The sequence below is a fragment of the Chrysoperla carnea genome, chromosome 2 (assembly GCF_905475395.1).
Source record: "Chrysoperla carnea chromosome 2, inChrCarn1.1, whole genome shotgun sequence".
Classification (NCBI taxonomy): domain Eukaryota; kingdom Metazoa; phylum Arthropoda; class Insecta; order Neuroptera; family Chrysopidae; genus Chrysoperla; species Chrysoperla carnea.
Genome location: NC_058338.1, coordinates 72,930,856 through 72,950,928, shown reverse-complemented (window position 1 = coordinate 72,950,928; position 20,073 = coordinate 72,930,856). Strand labels below are relative to the sequence as shown.

The window sequence follows — 20,073 nt, the reverse complement described above, 5'->3', positions numbered from 1 at the left end:
TGAACAAAAGGGGAGACAAGGGAAGTGCGGTAGTCTTCACAATGCGTGGCCGAGCAGCTAATATTTTGCATATAAAGTAATTCGTATTAATGGTTTCTATGGAATATAATTAATAAAAATTCGTTTATTATAAAGAATAAGATTTTTTGAACATAAAAAAATTTTATAGGAAAATATTATAGAAATCTAAATGATTTGATTATTTCTCTTATCGTATAAACTTTATCAATAAATGACATTAATTATAGATATAGGACTTAAAAAAATTCCAAACTTGAAACTTGACCATGTGTAATTATATTTCCTGAATTAAAATAGTTTTTAAAAAGAAAATAACTAATAATTTTTTATTTCTTTGTTACAGTGTAATTTTATAACTTCCGAAAAAGAAAAAACAACAAAATAAACGCTTCAAAATGGTGTTCTGTTATTTAATAAGTGGTCTTTTAGCATTTGTTTTATTAATTTATGTCTCACTAGAATTTCATTATTTTCTACGAATGGCAATATGTGTGATATTGGCCAAGTTTTTCAAACGAAAAGTACATATTTTACAAGAAACTAAAATTAAAGGTAAGAAAGTTTTTATATTTTATTGAGCATCGTTGTTACTATTTACAAGTTAACGTTCGATTTCCTTAATGTTATTTACACGTGAACAACCTCTTTCTAAACTTTGCATAAGTGTTCCCGTGTAAATTAGAGTAATATTAGGACTTACTCTATAACTACTCTGTATCACGCGAATTTCTGGCTCTGCGATTTCAATCTTCTCCTTTTCATGCACTAAACTATTTATATTGTACGGTCTTCCAGTTAGAGTGATTTAATTTAAAGCTTGAATAAAAAATAAAAAACACTTCAACGTATTAAATTAAATTGTGCTTTATTTTCTAACTTAATATCGTTCATATGTCCACCACAACTTTTTTCAGGACTAATAAATGTTCAAGTTTTTTCAATTCTACGACTTAAATACTCTGAATTTTGAGTTTAAGATATAATCTATTGCTTATAAATTATTCACATCATATTGACTTTTTGAATAAATTTAAAGGAAAATAGTACAGTACAAAGAAAATGAAAATGATACAATATAAAGAAAATTATAATAAATTTACAGAAAATTACACCAAATTACTTATATTTTTTCATTAAAAAATTTACAAAAAAATTCGAACGATGGCATTGTGGTTGAAATTTTTAAGATAAAACAAATAAACGGTCCGAAACACCGGACACGACTTTATTATATCATAAAATTGATATATCATTCTTGTAACATTTTTATTGAAAGCAGCCAATTTTAATAATTATTTAAAAACTAGTAATGAGGAACAGGCTTAGGTATTTATTGAATTTATTTATTAATTAATATAATATCTAGAAGGATGTAGTTCGGTAAGGGTGAGGTTAAGCAAATATTACCAAGTTACAAAAGTTACTTAAAAAGACATTTTAAATAATATTTGATCAATTTTGAGTAGGGTTGATTTGACCACTTTTGACGATTTGAGGGGTCCTAGAGTGGAGTTATATCAAACCTAGGACTTTGTTGATATAAACCCTGATACGAAGTTTCACTGCTGTCCTCTCAGCCTCTCCCTTGGAAATCCCATTTTCCTCTATTTGGAAAGATTTTCCCTAAGGTGTGGGCCTTCTCGAATTTTTCCGGATATGTGGCTTATATCAAGTTTTGGCCTAGAGGGACGTACCCTTGAAAAAAGACCTAGGGAAAAAATGAAAAAATCGTCTGGAATTATGACCAAACTGAACCTATGTACTGAGTTTGAGAAAAATCGGTTGAAAATTGAAGGCTCCAGCTTGGTAACAGACATACCGACATACCGATGAACGCAACATTTTTTAAAAACAACTTTTTTGAAATCAGAGACCCTCAAAACGTGTATTTCCGTTGAAACACCGATATCGATTTTTTTTCGATCGCAATACTTAATTATATTTTAAATATAATTAAGTAAAAAGAATTAAAAATTAAATCTCAAATTAAATAAATTAAATAATTGTAGGCTACCGAAAATTTGTTTAGACCGTCTCTTTTATCTTGCCAACAATGACGTCGATATAACGGCAAATTGGACATTGCAATTAAAAAACATCCTGTTCGCTAATAATATGGAACAACTTTGGTCGCAGGCTGATTTATCTTTGCAAAACATAAATAATATAATTAGTGAATACGCGAATCGTCTATATTTAAAAGATATAGACAAAGCTAAATCCTCCAGTTATAGGCTAGTTTACCATAATTTTGAATATCATTGGGAAACTCATGCATATTTAACTTCAAACCTTCCCATGTCATTTTTGAGGATATTTTGTCAATTGCGTACATGTGGAAAGTCTAGGCTTAGACTGACAATCGGCAGTATTGTTTACGTTATTTTGACACTGAGGCTGTCTGTACTGTTTGTAACCTAAACACGACGGAAGATTTGCAGCATTTATTAATTGTGTGTCCCGTTTATTCATATGCAAGAAGATGCTTCCTATCTTCTATGGGATGGGATGGGATGGACAAACCCCAAGCCTTCTAGAGTTGCTTGAAATTAGTAGTGATATAAGTTATGTCAAAAGGATTTTTAATTTCCTCAAAACTGTACAATGTTCAAGAGCGTTCGTTCTGAACGAGTGACTACGTCATACTCAATTTTGTGCCTTTTGTTTTTTAAATAGCAAATTTTTTATATTAATGATTATTTGATATATTTTTTATTTTTAATAATTTAATTAATTTTTTGTTTGTTTTTTATATATCCTTCATTTTTGCTGTTTTTGATCTGTAATCTTTAAATATTGAATTGAACTTTTTTACTTTGAGTTTTAATTAAGTGTATTTATAGATATACTTAAGTTTACTATATAAAAATGACAAGCAAGTCCTTTGTACAAGATATTTTATCTTATAACAAATAAATATTATTATTTTTTTTATTATTAATAAAGTAAAAAGTATCATTCTTGTTGAAAGACCTTGTAGAAAGATAAAAAAAAATTTTTTTTCCATCCAATTAAATCAGTTATCGTTGGATGTCTTTAGAAACGGTACAAAAAACTTTTCTTTTTGAGTGAATATTTTATTATGGTTTTTGTGCATTTTTATGTTCTCCTAATGCACTTATGTTCGACTTGGTAATAAATTTTTTTGAGTGCATTTCTGAGCATTTAAAAAATGGCATATAATAGGTACGAACAATGTTTTAAATTTTTTTCTGCTCAGTTTTCGTCAAGATTACATCCCTTTAACGATTGCTTCAGAACATAACAAATTAAATTCGAAACACATTTCAAGAATTGTTGGATTAATTAATAATTAACTTGCAAATAGATTTTCCATTTATTTATCATTAATCAGCATAAAATTTATTATTTATTATTAAAATAAATATACGTAATAAAATAATAAACAAATTTTATAATAATAATAATAATAATTTTTAAAAAATCATAAAATTATTAATATTAGAGTTTGTTTATTGCTAATTGGGTTCAAAATAGGATTAAATTTATTATTAAAAATAAAGATAAAAATATTAATTCCGATACCGGGAATCGAACCCGAGCCTCCTGGGTGAAAGCCAGGTATCCTAGCCACTAGACCATATCGGATGATATAGGTTTCTAGAAAAATAAAATATAGTTAGGACATAAAATAAAATTTCAATTTAGAATTTCAACATTTTAAAATAATAAATTTAAATAAATTACTAAATTTAGCTGAATTCTAAAATAATAACATTAATGTATGAGCCCGTCGACAAATGATGTTAAAAATTATTGTAAAGTGTTAATTTTAAAAAATGTATGAATTATTGCAAATACTTTTGTACTGTTTTCTTCAAAGATTCTAAGGGTTTTTTAAGATGTCTGAGATATATTTATTTTCCTGCTAATTTTTGGCTTCTCCAGCGAACTCCTATAATTTAAATAAGTTGATTATTTAGCACTCAGATTGATGTTATAAAGGCAGGGTCTAATTTCAGTAATTTGGGAAAGGGGTGCATTCCCAGTGGAAAAGCCGCTCTTTTCGCCGTTTTTATGGCTTTGAACATCTATAGGCTCTACAGATGGCCTCTGTAATTTTACCGTAAAGGTTGATTACAAATACCTACATATTCGCACCGAGTTTTATTGGTGGCGTTTCCATGGTAACGATACACTACTTTATTAAGATAATTGTATGGATGCATATATAATTGTATGGATTGCACTTATGGCTAACATTCAAAAGATGCTATGAACAAGGTGTTCATAAAATAACCATATTAGTTCATTTCCGGTTGTCTGTCTATCTGTCGTCTGTCCGTCTGTCATCACGATTACTCAAAAACGAAAAGAGATATCAAGCTGAAATTTTTATAGCGAGCTGAGGACGTAAAAAATTGAGATGGGTTTTGTAAATGAGCAACATAGGTCAATTGGGTCTTGGGTCCGTAAGAACCATCTTGTAAACCGTTACAGATAGAACAAAAGTTTAAATATAAAAAATGTTTCTTATAAAAAATAAACCACTTTTGTTTGAAACATTTTTTCGTAAACATCACTGTTTACCCGTGAGAGCGCAAATTATACGAAAATTGTATAGTATGTATTATATGGGTATATCAGTTATATGTGTGTGACATGTATGTATGAGTAATGTGATAGAGTAATCAACACTGACTATACATGGTATTACAACAATTAACACAGTCAATTGTTTATTTTCACTTGTTTTTATATAAAAATAGTCAATAAACTAGCCTCTTTAAATTTCTGACGAAAATGGCTAATTTTAACAACACAACCAGGCGTCATATGGTTGTTTGTAAGCAAACTTTTTCCCCCAAATTTTGAAATATGTTAAGTATGTCCGCAAGTGACAAATACAAGTTTATGAATTAAATATCCGCATTGTAAACAAAAATTTCTCTATTTGAGTATGAAATAATTCATATTATTTATATGCGTATATTCATAATATGTAAAATTTATATGCGTAATCTAAAAATTTAGGTTTTATCAAATGTAAGTCAATTGGATAATACTTAATTATGTAATAAAAAAAACTTTTACTAATTAATTATTCATGTAAAAATTGTATTATTTTGATTTTAAAGTTTAAATATTTTAACAAGCACTTTTTAACGGTTTTTAATTAATTTTGTAAACTTATAAGTAAGTAGTAGAAATGATTGCATAAAAGGGCATAAGTTATCTATATCAGGGCTTCTTAAACTATGGGTCGCGACCCCATTTGGGGTCGCGTAGCAAAATTCTGGGGTCACGAGAGGTAAAAATACAATTTAACAGAAAATGTTTTTTAACCTGTAAAATTATTGTTATAAAGATAAAATAACAATTATCGTAGATAAATATCATAAAATCTTCTAGTTCGGAAAGATTGTTTGTACCTGCATTTCTATTAAGAGTATTACAATAACTTGAATAACATTTACTATGAATTATGAAATGTTATTGGAATTAATAAAAAATATAAACTTATTTTTGTCAATCTCTAAAAGCCGAAATAATCCCGAGAAATAATTATCAACAAAATTTCTAGGAATTATTGCTGAAGAAACAGCTTTAACACATATTAAATCCCAATATCGTTCAGCGATAAAAAATGTTGAAGAGGTCTTACGTCCAGCAGTTTCAAACATTCCACCAAGATTTGATTTGTTATGCAATAAAAAACAGGCACATCCATCTCATTAAATTTTTAACTTTAATTTAATACTTACCACGCAACTACTTGAATATATTCGAGAGAATTAAGACGGTCAGAATCCACTTTTATTTTTGAAACTATAATAAATACAATTTTATAATTTTTTGTGCAATTTTTAATTTTAGATTTTTGTATGTTTCAAAACGAATTCTAAACTTATATATTTTCATATGTATATGTTTATTGTTACCCAATAAATAAATCATCAAAAAATATTAATTTAATTTTCTTTTATATTTGTATGGGGTCGTCAAGAAACTCGCAATCATAAATAGGGTCGTGAATTACAAAAGTTTAAGAAGCCCTGATCTATATGAATGAAATGAATGCTTGCTTTTGTTTCCACATAAGGTGATTTTAGAATTATAAGTTACAAAGTTTCACTTGAAAACTGCTTGCTCTTTCTTTTTTACTTTTGTCTTAAGCTATTTTAATATTTATCCTTATCTTAGTTTTAAAAGAATAGGCACAAGCTCGCGCAAGATTTTTTATCATAAACATATTAAAGAATACCTAAACTTTGCTTTTTTAGCTTTTTTAGAAAAAATTTATATATATATATATATATATATATATATATATATATATATATATATATATTTATTTATTTATTTATTTATTAAAAAAATCCTTACTTAATTGCTCTTAGAAAAAAAGTAAATGTAAATTGAATGACACGGTAAATCGAAAGCGACAACAATATAATACCTAACATACATCTATAAGTGCAGGTAGATTGCATCTTACAAAACAGACGGGGAGCGAGGTTACGTTAACTCAAATGACCTATTTGTAATGGAGTGGTTATTTAACTGCACCGAAAAACAACATTCATTACAAAACAAAAGAGTTTTCTGTTTTTTGTCCCGAAATTTGATTTAAATACTCCACTGTGCGATGTCTGTTTGCTCCCACCTCTGGACCAGCTGAAGTTCAATTTATTCTTTGAAACAATGAATATTATCTAACATTTTCACTCATGTTCGGTCATTAGGAAACCACATTTTGAAATTCAACGCAACTCCCAAGACTATAATAACACTAAATCTACGACAGGCATTCCCAAAGTAATCTATATCGACCCCTCGGGATCTACGGCAACGAAAATAAGAATAGAGGAGAGATGAGAAAAAATAATTCATTGACAATAAATACTTCTGATTGTATACAGGCACGGCGTAATTGAGAGTCGCATGAAAAAAGGGGCTCGTGATGTATGAGCGAAGGGTAAAACAGTTGCGATAATGCTCTTGTTGGCTACAAGGTAAATGATGTGATTAAGTGGAAAAGACGTCCCATAAGTGGAAAAAAGGCGGAGGGTAAATTCAGGATTACTAATGGTCGAGTGGTACAAATTTATTAAGAAATCCGCGATATTTTAATCCAGTGTGTCAGGGTCTAACAAAATAATAAAAACTGGCAAACAATGGTCTACGAGACAAAAATAATTTGGGAACCATTGCTCTCATTTTTACGAATCTAAAAAAAGTATAATAATATATGCCCTTGAGTCTTATCTATAAAAAAAAAATAGTATTTCATATTTAGACTCTATTTTGGGTCGGGTTTTTGTAACGAACACTTACTTCTATGTGCTTTGCATAATTTTTCCATAAATCGATTGATATTTTAATATAATATTACTAATTAATGTTTAAATTAAATTTTAATTTATGTAAACTGCATTACTGCATATATTTTTCGTTTTTTTATCTATAAAAATTTCACAAAAATTATTGATTAAATTAATGATGTTGCCATTTCGTAAAATGTAACATTTAAGTAAGATTTTGTCTCAATAATTTAACTTTTCAAACAAGCAAACAAAATCAAATAGTCGCGGACACAAAACAATCATAACAAACAATATAATAATAATAATATTTATTTGTTATAAGATAAAATATCTTGTACAAAGGACTTGCTTGTCATTTTTATATAGTAAACTTATATCTATAAATACACTTAATATCGTAACTCAAAGTAAAAAAGTTCAATTCAATATTTAAAGATTACAGATCAAAAACAGCAAAAATGAAGGATATATAAAAAACAAACAAAAAATTAATTAAATTATTAAAAATAAAAAATATATCAAATAATCATTAATATAAAAAATTTGCTATTTAAAAAACAAAAGGCACAAAATTGAGTATGACGTAGTCACTCGTTCAGAACGAACGCTCTTGAACATTGTACAGTTTTGAGGAAATTAAAAATCCTTTTGACATAACTTATATCACTACTAATTTCAAGCAACTCTAGAAGGCTTGGGGTTTGTCCATCCCATCCCATCCCGTAGAAGATAGGAAGCATCTTCTTGCATATGAATAAACGGGACACACAATTAATAAATGCTGCAAATCTTCCGTCGTGTTTAGGTTACAAACAGTACAGACAGCCTCAGTGTCAAAATAACGTAAACAATACTGCCGATTGTCAGTCTAAGCCTAGACTTTCCACATGTACGCAATTGACAAAATATCCTCAAAAATGACATGGGAAGGTTTGAAGTTAAATATGCATGAGTTTCCCAATGATATTCAAAATTATGGTAAACTAGCCTATAACTGGAGGATTTAGCTTTGTCTATATCTTTTAAATATAGACGATTCGCGTATTCACTAATTATATTATTTATGTTTTGCAAAGATAAATCAGCCTGCGACCAAAGTTGTTCCATATTATTAGCGAACAGGATGTTTTTTAATTGCAATGTCCAATTTGCCGTTATATCGACGTCATTGTTGGCAAGATAAAAGAGACGGTCTAAACAAATTTTCGGTAGCCTACAATTATTTAATTTATTTAATTTGAGATTTAATTTTTAATTCTTTTTACTTAATTATATTTAAAATATAATTAAGTATTGCGATCGAAAAAAAATCGATATCGGTGTTTCAACGGAAATACACGTTTTGAGGGTCTCTGATTTCAAAAAAGTTGTTTTTAAAAAATGTTGCGTTCATCGGTATGTCGGTATGTCTGTTACCAAGCTGGAGCCTTCAATTTTCAACCGATTTTTCTCAAACTCAGTACATAGGTTCAGTTTGGTCATAATTCCAGACGATTTTTTCATTTTTTCCCTAGGTCTTTTTTCAAGGGTACGTCCCTCTAGGCCAAAACTTGATATAAGCCACATATCCGGAAAAATTCGAGAAGGCCCACACCTTAGGGAAAATCTTTCCAAATAGAGGAAAATGGGATTTCCAAGGGAGAGGCTGAGAGGACAGCAGTGAAACTTCGTATCAGGGTTTATATCAACAAAGTCCTAGGTTTGATATAACTCCACTCTAGGACCCCTCAAATCGTCAAAAGTGGTCAAATCAACCCTACTCAAAATTGATCAAATATTATTTAAAATGTCTTTTTAAGTAACTTTTGTAACTTGGTAATATTTGCTTAACCTCACCCTTACCGAACTACATCCTTCTAGATATTATATTAATTAATAAATAAATTCAATAAATACCTAAGCCTGTTCCTCATTACTAGTTTTTAAATAATTATTAAAATTGGCTGCTTTCAATAAAAATGTTACAAGAATGATATATCAATTTTATGATATAATAAAGTCGTGTCCGGCGGATATAATAAAGAGGCGGTCTAAAGAAATTTTTGGTAGCCTACAATTATTTAATTTGAGAACGCTTCTCCAGAATATAAGAGTAGCGTGGAGAACTTTGACAGCGATATGCCGTTGGCCAGTTTCCAGTCGCATGACAATCACATTCAAATCCGACTGAATTCAATGCCTGGTCCTAAAGATTGAGGAAATGTCTTGACTGTCAGTTGTCTTTCCTGATTATATGTTACTATGTTTTAATTTTATGGCAATCAAATTAAAATTATCAGTAAATAGATATTAAAGAGTTGTTATTTTCCCACAAAAAATGTCACCCGTTTTTATATTAGTAAGATTATCATAAGATTTTTGTAGGTCCGGATGAGTTGATCCGTGACTTGTAGATTCGAATGTGGTTAAACGTTAAGGTATATTTTGACCAGAATATTATTTAAAAATATTCACACATGGGTTTTTAATTGTATTTTTTTAATACACACTAATTAATAAATAGTAATGAGCATTTATATGTGTGAATTATTTATTTATGGTGTGAACAATGCTATTATAATTGTATTGTTAAAAGAAATACAAATTGACAATTATATATTCAGCTATTGTTTAATTTTTGTCATTTCACTTTTCTTTTTTTTTTATTTACCTCTAAATCTTACAGGACGATACATAACTAGGTGTACAGAATAAAAAGTATTAAAATATAGCATTGTTAATTAGTTTAGTAAAGAAGGGATTTCTCTTGGATGTCCATTGGAGCAGAATAAATTTGTGCCAAAAATTTTTCAAAAAATATAAAGGTAAAAGCATACCTAATTAAAAAATTAGGCTTCATCAAGAGGACGAGGGCCTCACCCCTTTATCCCTTTATGTATAAGCAGTTGCGGTTAGTAAAATGTAAACTAACGATATCTGCTTTTAGAAGCGTTTTTCTTCAATAATTCAAAGAAAAAATTTATCAAAAAAAAAAGCTTTGGCCAAATTCAAAGAATTATTTTAAATAAACAATTCTGATTTTTAACTTTTTCTGTGACATTAAAAATAACAGAGATATCGTTGATTAAAAATCCTGATCTTGGTTCAAATCCCTCAAACTTAAGCTTTACATGAAAAAATCATAACATTGGTACATTTTTTTCGATAATAGAGTCTGAAGCTTTTTAATTTACGCAATGAGTGAGTGCATGAAAATGGCCATAATCACCATTACTATTTATAACTTAAAAAAACAGACGTAGTTATAACCTTTATAAAAATTTTTTTTCTTTTCCTGCAAAAATCCCCATTTAGCTGCTCGACATTTCGTTCGGGTTAATAATTTTGAAATACCCTTTTGCACGTTGCTTCACCATATTTACTTTCAATTGGCTTTATAAAGGGCACACATTTCGAAAAAAATAATATTGAATTATTTTGAATAATTTTTCAATGTCGTAATACTTTTTCCTCTACGAAAATTTATATACTGAACACGCTTAAAACTGATAAATATTCATTGACGACGGTATACCAATAAAAAATCAGACCAATCTCTCGTCCGAAAAATGAGCCACGACTGTGATCATTCATTTTAGAAAGATAATTTTAGAAAGAAAATTGAAGAATGAATGATCACAGGCGCGGCTCAAGTATATTTGATTTGATAAATTATTTGATTAAATGTTTAATTTCAATTATCACTCACTCACAAAGTAAAAATAGACGACAAACCTGGCCTAGGGTGGCATCAAGCTTAAATCCGTTACTGCATCTCTCTCTTAATCAGACTTACGATTTCAGTCGATTTCCTCTACTTATATTTTATGGATTACAGGAAGATTTATTTAAAAAAAAACAATATTACAATGTAGGTACATTATCTCAGGGCATTGCTTGTTATTGACAAAATATAATGTTTTTTCGTCTCAAGGTAAACAATTTATAAATATAATTTATAAAATATATATTATTACATACGTAGGTAACTTAATATAACAAGCTTGTCATCATAATGTATTTAGTCGTTGCTTCACGGCCCTATTGATTCGTCTGTTTTATCGGAAATGAGATATAAATATTATAATTAAAATTTATTCATAATCACAAGGGAAATTAGTTATAACTAAAAAATCATTATTTTAACTTCAGATTGATCGGATATTAATGCAACGAATAGATAAACAGTTGAATTTTTTTTATTGCTATAATAACTTTAAAAAAATCGAATAGATAAAAATTTGAATTTATTACTAATCAAACGTATTGTTTCATATAATTAACCATTAAAAATTAAATTTCTAACATGTTGTCTTCATTTTCGATAGTGCAGCTCCACGTTCTATGGATTAGAAAGTAAAAACCTTCTACTTTTATAAATTAAATCTCGTACATTACATTAAAATTTTAAAAAAGCATTCTGACGAAGAGCTTTTTTTAGATATTATAAAGATAAACAAGTGAAAAGACACAATTGACTGGGTAAATTGTTGAAATACCATGCATAGAAAGTGTTGATTACTCTATCACACTACAATTACATACATGCCACACATATATAACTGATATTCCCATATAATACATACTTTATGATTTGCGCATAATTTGCGCTCTCACGTTTAAACAGTGATGTTTACGAAAAAATGTTTCAAACAAAAGTTGTTTATTTTTTTTACAAGGAACATTTTTTATATTAAAACTATTGTTCTATCTCTAACTGTTTACAAGATGGGTCTTACGGACCCAAGACGCAATTGACCTATGTTGCTCATTTACGAATCCGATCTCACTTTTTATTCCTAAGCACGCTATAGAAATTTCAGCTTGATATCTCTTTTCGTTTTTGAGTTATCGTGATGACAGACGGGTAGACGACAGACGACAGGCAGACAGACAGACAGACAGACAGACAACCGGAAATGGACTAATTAGGCGATTTTATGATCACCTGTATCAAAATTTTGTTCATAGGATCAATATTTTTAAACGTTACAAACTTGGGACTAAACTTAGTATACCTTGGTATATTTCATATACATGTTATAAAAATTCATGAAAAAATTTTTCCGCCATACTTGAAAAATACAAACACGATTATTTATTATTCTTAGTAATTAAATAATTACATAAATAAAATCCGATTAATATAGTGATGTTAGATGCTATCTAAATTTAAATAATTAATTTATATATTAAGGAGATATGCAAGGATTGAATACTAAGGATTTCAATAAAACTTTATAAATATATTTTTTGATTAACAAAGTTTCCAAAAACAAAAAAAATTCCAAAGTCCATCGGGCTTTTTAATATCAATTTATCGTTCAAAGTTGACTGAACAAATTATGAATCATACAAGTTGTCCTTTCCAATTGGATATTTCTATATTAAACAAGTGAAAACAAACAATTGACTGAGTTAATTGTTGAAATACCATGTATAGTCAGTGTTGATTTCTTTATCACATTACATATACCAACATGTGACACATACATAACTGATAATCAAGTATAGTACATATTATAAAATTTCCGCCCTAATTGTCGCCCTCACGGGTAAACAGTGATGTTTACGAAAAAATGTTTCAAACTAAAGTTGTTTAATTTTTGATAAGGAACATTTTTTACATTTAAATTTTTATTCTATCTCTAACGGTTTACAAGATGGGTACTACAGACCCATGACCCAATTGACCCATGTTGCTCATTTACGAACTTGACCTCACTTTTTACGTCCTAAGCACGCTGTAAAAATTTCAGCTTGATATCTCTTTTCGTTTTTGAGTAATCGTGACCACAGACGGACGGACGGACGGACAACCGGAAATGGATTAATTAGATGATTTTATAAACACCTATACCAATTTTTTTTTTGTAGCATCAATATTTTTAGGCGTTACAAACTTGGGACTAAACTTATAATACTATGTATATTTCATATATACATGGTATAAAAATCTAGAGTGTTTGATAAAAAGATATCTAAAATATTTAGACAATCTTGTAGTTTATAATAATACCATAAAAATATAAGATTGTCGATTATATAAAAACAAAATTTTAATTTAATTATGAGTTCATCGAAGATCCATCATTTGATGAACAGAGACGACTATAGTTAGAGTATTGATGATTAAAGAGCGATATCTATATTATCAAATTTATAAGCAGCATTTGCATACAATATATTATATATTTTTGTAGTTGCGTGGTCTTGTAAAGCTAAAAATAACTCATTACTTGACTACAAAGCATGTATTTGCTATATATTTATGTACCGTGCAATAAATCAAAACTTTTTTACAATACTGTAGGTTTTAATCACCTTAATACATAATACATATCTGTCACCTGAGTGTGTCAAACACATCGAACAATGTCAATTCCAGTACTCAGAATCATACGGCTAGTAAAACGTTCCTATTCCATACTTGTACACATTTGTGTCACAAAAATCGCACGGATTTACATAGAGGAGTATATAGACTAAAATTTTCTTGGTCAGTTTCGAAGAGTGTACGAAGAACTAATTCATGCGTTTACAAAAGTTGAGCGCAAGTTGCTTTCCATTTTTATGCGATAAAGAGATTTTCCTTCAGATACTCCGATTTTCCGCTCATAGAGCCCGGCTAATTCAACGAGTTGAAACAATTCATTGTCAAGAGTCGATCATACATCTTCTACGTTACAATCAACAAATTTTTTTTAAGATTATCAAACAATTTGAACCTTTTGCAAACAACTTTATATGCTATGATTCTTTTTTATTAAGACTTGATTAAAAAATCCACAAGTTGTGGACTATATAAAGGATTCCCAGCCATACTACTAAAAACAGTAATATACTTTTTTTCATTCGTTAATACTTTTTACTGGTGCAGGGCTGAGGCCACTGGGGATACTGAGAACAGAGAGTTCAATGAGGCCAGCAAGCCTCACAGGCTTCATTGTTAATGCGACCATGCACTCAGCAGAGTGTCTACAAATGAAAAAGTTTCCTCTGATAAAAATCCCCTCTCTAGCACTTACAACAGAATGTCAATTAAAAACGGAATAAAATCCTCTTCGCTTTGTATATCTGATTGAATATTACATTGCTTCTGAATGCAAAAGACGGCTTCGACAAGTGCATGGGCAGCAAGAAAATTGAAAACTGCATTCTATGTGTATACGTTCAACAAATTTGAGCCAGGGATTCTTTACTGCCCTTAACACGCGGTCGTCAATTCTCATATGATTCGCAAAAATATATTAACTATATTTATTCTTTAGAAATATATTTTTTGAATTCACACACACTTGATCGAATTTATTTTTGTATATTCATTTCGCTTTCACCTCATACAGAAAAGGCTACAAATTTTATGTGTGTGTGTTTTAATTGAAGGTCATTTTTGTTTTCAAAGATATTTCATAAGAAATTAATTCATAAAAACTCGTTTTTTGTGACTATACAATTATTTTACTACAATAATGTTATAATGGTCTGTACTTTTTGTATAGTGTACATCATGTCTCTGTCCATGATACGTTTAGAGTAAGGTTTATTATCTCGGGTCATTTGTACCTTGGCGCATTTATAGTTTCTTGTAAGATATTAATATCTGGATAATTTTCATTCTTCTAAAAAAAAGGATGTGCGCAGTGTTTATCTAGGCCGTAGTACTTTGCACAATTATCGGATAGGCAAATTTTTTTTAGCGAATTGCCGAAGTAAATGGAGCTATTGCTTTTGTACTGACGATTTAATTTTGAAAAATTTTTTTCAAAAGGTCATCGATATATTTGTCTACACGTTTATGTGTCTGTATCCTCTCTAGCGGTCGCAATTTAAGTCCGATTTGAATACAATTTGGTATCAAGAAAGGTTTTGGTATTTGGAAGGTTTAGTTGGTTAATGAGAAAAATCGACACTTAAACAAAGGGGTGGGGTGGGGGTTGTAGCAAAAACCAAAATTTTGAATTTTTTCAAAATAAAAATATATTAGTATTTTTGGATCAGTTTTAAAAAAGTACTCTTTTTCTCTAGACGCTTAGTTTTCGAAATAAAAATATTTGGAAAAGTAAAAATGCAATTTTAAGAAAAATGTTTTTTTTTTATCTCTGAGGGAATTTGCTTAGCTAACGCAGCTCCTGCGCTACGAATTTTTTTTTAATATAGGGAAGATACATTTAATGCATGTTTTATAAAATCCAAAGCATAATTATTTTTTTATTAAGGTCAAAACATAAAAAAAGTCACTTCCGTAGATCTGCACACCTTGACTTTTTGAGAAAAAAATTCATATCTCTTTATTTATTAATAATAACGACTTTTGACGAAAGCCATATAACCAACTGCAATACATATAATACATTAATCCGCCAAATTATGTGCGCCGTTTTTTACATCCCTTTGATGGAAGAGGGTCAGACCAGCCGTATTATGTAAAATATTACGCGGGGAAAAAACTGTATTGCGTGTTAATACAATCCTGGCCCATCACCTAAGCCAGATTCTAATTTAGACCACCGTTGAAACGGCTACGAAAAAAAATGTGAGTTTTTGTGTCTATCTCACAATTCGTCGAGCAAAAGGTACCACTTCTGTAGCGACTATCAAATCTATGTATTTTTTAGTTAATAAACTTTCGCTATGATATTTAATTTCGTCTATACAGGGTGAACCATTTTAATCTATTATGGCTACCAGTTCGTTTTGTAGTTAACCAATCAAAAAATAACTTAAACAAAAGTTGCAGAGTTTGATGGGAGACATCATGCTCTGACATTAAAATTGGATTTAGTTCTCACTGATATTCTAAATTGCGTTTAGAATATCACTTAGAAAGATGATCCTCATAAAAAACTAACATTTTTTAGATTTTTTCGAAATGATTAACTTTCGGAAGAAATGCGACTTAAAAATATGTCATTATTGTATTTAATTGAAAGAAAATACGCTAGCTACAGAAAAATGCTTCAGACAAAACTTGTCAAGGGTTATAAAGGTCATCCGCCAGTGTCATTGACTATTCTATTCGTTGTTATAGATTCGAGTAGTACAAGTAGAAAAAAAGAAATCTCATTCACCTCGAGTCAACAAAAGAAAAAACCATTGAATGTTGTTACTGGATGCTCAAAGAAGAGTATTCCTGTAAAAAAAACCTGTAGGGTTTTCAATACATTCCATTTTATGTTGCTGTTCCCTAAATGAACATAAATATTACATGTTGTGGGAATGATCCTAGGAACATACATTAGGATGTGATCCATAGTACATTATGATAGAGAACTCTACTATGTTTGAAAAAGTACTTCAAAATGTTGATTTTCTTAATAAAAAGCCTCAAAAATTAATTTAATTTAATTTTAAACCTTTTTTTTTCTCACAAAAACGCTGCCAGCCATTTTGGTGATGTAATATACAGATTAGGTCACGTGATATACAGATTAAAAATTACGACTTTTAATTTTAATATAATAAAACAATAATGTGCATTTATGACTCAAAATCCGAATATTTAAGTATATTTCTACATAAGTTTTAATTTTTATCAAATTTCATAATTTATTTTTCACTACCAAAAGTACCCTATTATATTGCTATAGACTATTCTATTTTTAAAAAAAAATTATTTAAAAAACACATACAAACGTTAATTTTACTCCCAGGTATCACACTTTCCCCTGATAAGAGAGAAAGATATGGGTGGCTAAATATACAATGTATAAATTTTATGAATAAAATAAATAAAACACGGAGAATGTATACGATTATTTTAAAAATTTGTGAATACATGTATATTTTTGGCCATGCCTAAAACTCAGTTAAACAATAGTTAATCTTTACAAATTTTTAGCTATTAACTAATTTATTTATCTTTTTAATTAGCATAGTTAATTTCTAAATACCCGGTATATGGTCATGGTGCAATAATAATAAAATATGTCCATCTACATTGTGTCGCATTTAAGATGAAGGCATACTCATATTTTCGTTATTTATAAGAATATCGATTTGAAATTTTGCACAGTCATACAAGGTGATGGGTCACATTTTTCAAGACACTTAACTGACAAATAGGGCCGATTCTTAATATTTTGACTAGCGTCAGAGATGTGTTAAGAGATATCGAAAAAAAAAAACTATTAGAAAAAGTTGCTTAGAATATTTTTTTATCATGACAAAATTCGCATTTTTAATTTGTTCATTAATTTTGTCTTTACTCAAAATTATTACAAGTTTATTGAAATATGTACATAACACTATTAAATTATCAATTTATTCAGTTTTTACATTCCATATCATACCATGGTTATAAAAGTTTATTTTAATTTTACTTAATATCGTCAGTGCAACGGATTGGTGAGTTTATATCGTCAGATGCTCACGAATTTTTACTACTATTCAAAGTTATTGTTGTTTTTCATCAAATTTTTAAAATCATCAGAATTATAAAAATTTAAATAATAAAAAAATTTTCAATATAATTTATAACAATAGATGTTTCTTTGTTTCAGGAATATGTTTGACCACGGATATTGATACACTGCTGTATCATATGAATAATGCAAGATATTTACGTGAAATCGATTTTGCTCGTGTAGATTTTTATGAACGAACTAAATTATATCAAACAATACGTTCAAAAGGTGGAGCAATAGTACAAGGTGCTTGTACAATACGTTATCGAAGATTTATTCGACCATTTACCACGTATGATCTTACAACAAAAGTAAGTATTCGAAGTTAGATAGTTGCCTATTTTAAAACCATTTTGGGTAACCTTTAGTAGTTACCCAACGAAACATATTTTCATATTTGATTTATGCAAAAATTGCCAGTTTCAAAAATTTATTTCCTCCAATAATTGTTTATTTTTAAAAGATCTACTTTGGAAGTTAAAGCTGATGTTTTCCGATAATTCATGATAACTTTTTCCTCTATGAAAGTTTTCATACCCGGGACTTCTGTTTCAGAAGAGTCTGAAAATTAATTAATTAACAAAACAAGTAGTCCAACAACTTGAAAATCGCAGCTTTTAAGATGCTTTGAATTGCTTTGCATTTTTAACATATTAACTGCATTTCCATTTTGCGGTTTTTTGATTTTTTACGATAATTTACTATTTTCTTATTATTTTAACTTACGTATATTATTATTCGTTTTATTTACAGTTAATTTATTGGGATGATAAATCATTTTACTTTGAGCATCGTTTTATAAGTAATGATTTTGTGCGTGCAATTGCAATATGCCGTCAACGTCTAATCAATTGCAACACCGATGATATTATGGCATATTTAATGTCAACAGATGGTATGCCAAAAGGTGTAGATATAGAAGCAACAGTGCGTACAACTAAACCAGAAATGCCATTAGAAGTCATGAAATGGAATGAAAGTAATGAAATTTCATCAGCAAATTTACGTAATGGTTGCTGACCCAACGCCAACAATAGTTCTACTAATCACCACAATTCTAGTCAATTAGATGCCAATGGTGTTATAATCGTCAGCAGTACTTCAACATCAGCAACAGATGAGACAGAAATGAAAAAAATTAAAGAAGCTGACTTTGAAGAAGTGCAATTGTAATTTACTTTAAATCGTTTTTCATATGAACAAAAAAAAAATGATGAAATTACTATTTTATTAAATTTTAGAAAATATGTTTTATTGTAAAAGATTTATGTCACAAATATACCTACGTATGTACTTAAAATTTTAAAAAACAGTTCGGCCGAATAATTAATTCAATTTTGGAACGAATAATGATACTAAAATTTCAAAAAGTTATAGAAAATGAGATTCAGGTTAGATCAAGTTCCACATTGGATTGTATCAAGCGTTTTTACGCTTCTACCTCGAAACATGAGCTTCTACTATCGAAAAAAACATGAGCAAAAGGGTTATAAGTGACTTAAAGGTTAAAATAAGGGCGTTATTTTTTTCCACATTTTTTTCGTTTTTGCTATTCGAAAGTATGAAGGTTGATACCGTGTTAGTTGGCCAAAAAAATGTTTACGAAGATCTATGAATGGCCAGAATCTTGTCTTACTTGGCACCTAGTATTACAATTGGCCATTTCATACGTTTGATTGGCAGAAAATTAGATTGTTTCCTCAAATTAAAATTAAGTAAAAATTAATCCGCTCTAATTAAAATTAAGTAAAATTGAATGGTATTCACTCGGAAGGTTCAGTCTTGTTTAAAACCATTTAACTTCTAAATCGATCTTTCTATGAAATATTAGTGACTGATAATCGATTGCTCTGATTTGATGAGAACAGATTTGCATGTGGAAGGGACTACAGCCAGAAAAAATTTTTATTTTGAGTTTAATTTGGAATTTTAATATCGAAAAATTTCCTCTTTGAAATTTCAAAAATGCTTCAGTCAACATAAATTAATTTATTTTCCAATGATATGATATATACAATTTTGTTTGGTCTTTAATACGACTGAATTTGTAAAAGTAACGTTTTTGCAAAAATTTTATAAATACTTCATAAAAAAAATTGTTAATTATAAGATTCATTATATTTTCCAAAATATTAAAATTATGACTCGCCAAAAGAAAACATACCTTCCTCTTTTTAAAGATCATTTATTATAATAAACTCGGTAGGCTAATGAATTTTTCAAATTAATAATTTATGGTTTAATTTTTTTAATAAGATATTTACAAATTTGATATTTCCTTTATCAAAATTTGTCTACCAGCGACCAAACGATGGCAAAATTTTCTATTAATGGGTCATAGTTTTATATTAAACGGGACCAAAGTTTTAGTTTAAAAA

At 28.9% G+C, this 20,073-nt stretch overlaps 1 protein-coding gene and 1 non-coding gene across 2 annotated transcripts; one reads left to right on the top strand and one right to left on the bottom strand.

Moving 5' to 3' along the window:
- The first annotated feature begins 389 nt into the window (after positions 1 to 389).
- Positions 390 to 20,073, top strand: LOC123292226 (protein THEM6). Its single transcript, XM_044872801.1, has 3 exons — positions 390 to 573; positions 17,792 to 18,006; positions 18,449 to 20,073. The coding sequence occupies exons 1-3, from the start codon at positions 417 to 419 to the stop codon at positions 18,713 to 18,715; spliced, it is 639 nt and encodes a 212-aa protein (XP_044728736.1). The 5' UTR covers positions 390 to 416; the 3' UTR covers positions 18,716 to 20,073.
- Trnae-uuc lies at positions 3,559 to 3,630 on the bottom strand. Its single transcript has one exon. It is a non-coding gene; the product is annotated as a tRNA-Glu (tRNA).

Coding starts and splice junctions, on each gene's coding strand:
- LOC123292226 (XM_044872801.1), top strand. CDS start 417: ATGGTGTTCTGTTATTTAATAAGTGGTCTTTTAGCATTTGTTTTATTA. Junction 574..17,791: donor ACAAGAAACTAAAATTAAAG/GTAAGAAAGTTT, acceptor TCTTTGTTTCAG/GAATATGTTTGACCACGGAT. Junction 18,007..18,448: donor CGTATGATCTTACAACAAAA/GTAAGTATTCGA, acceptor TTTTATTTACAG/TTAATTTATTGGGATGATAA.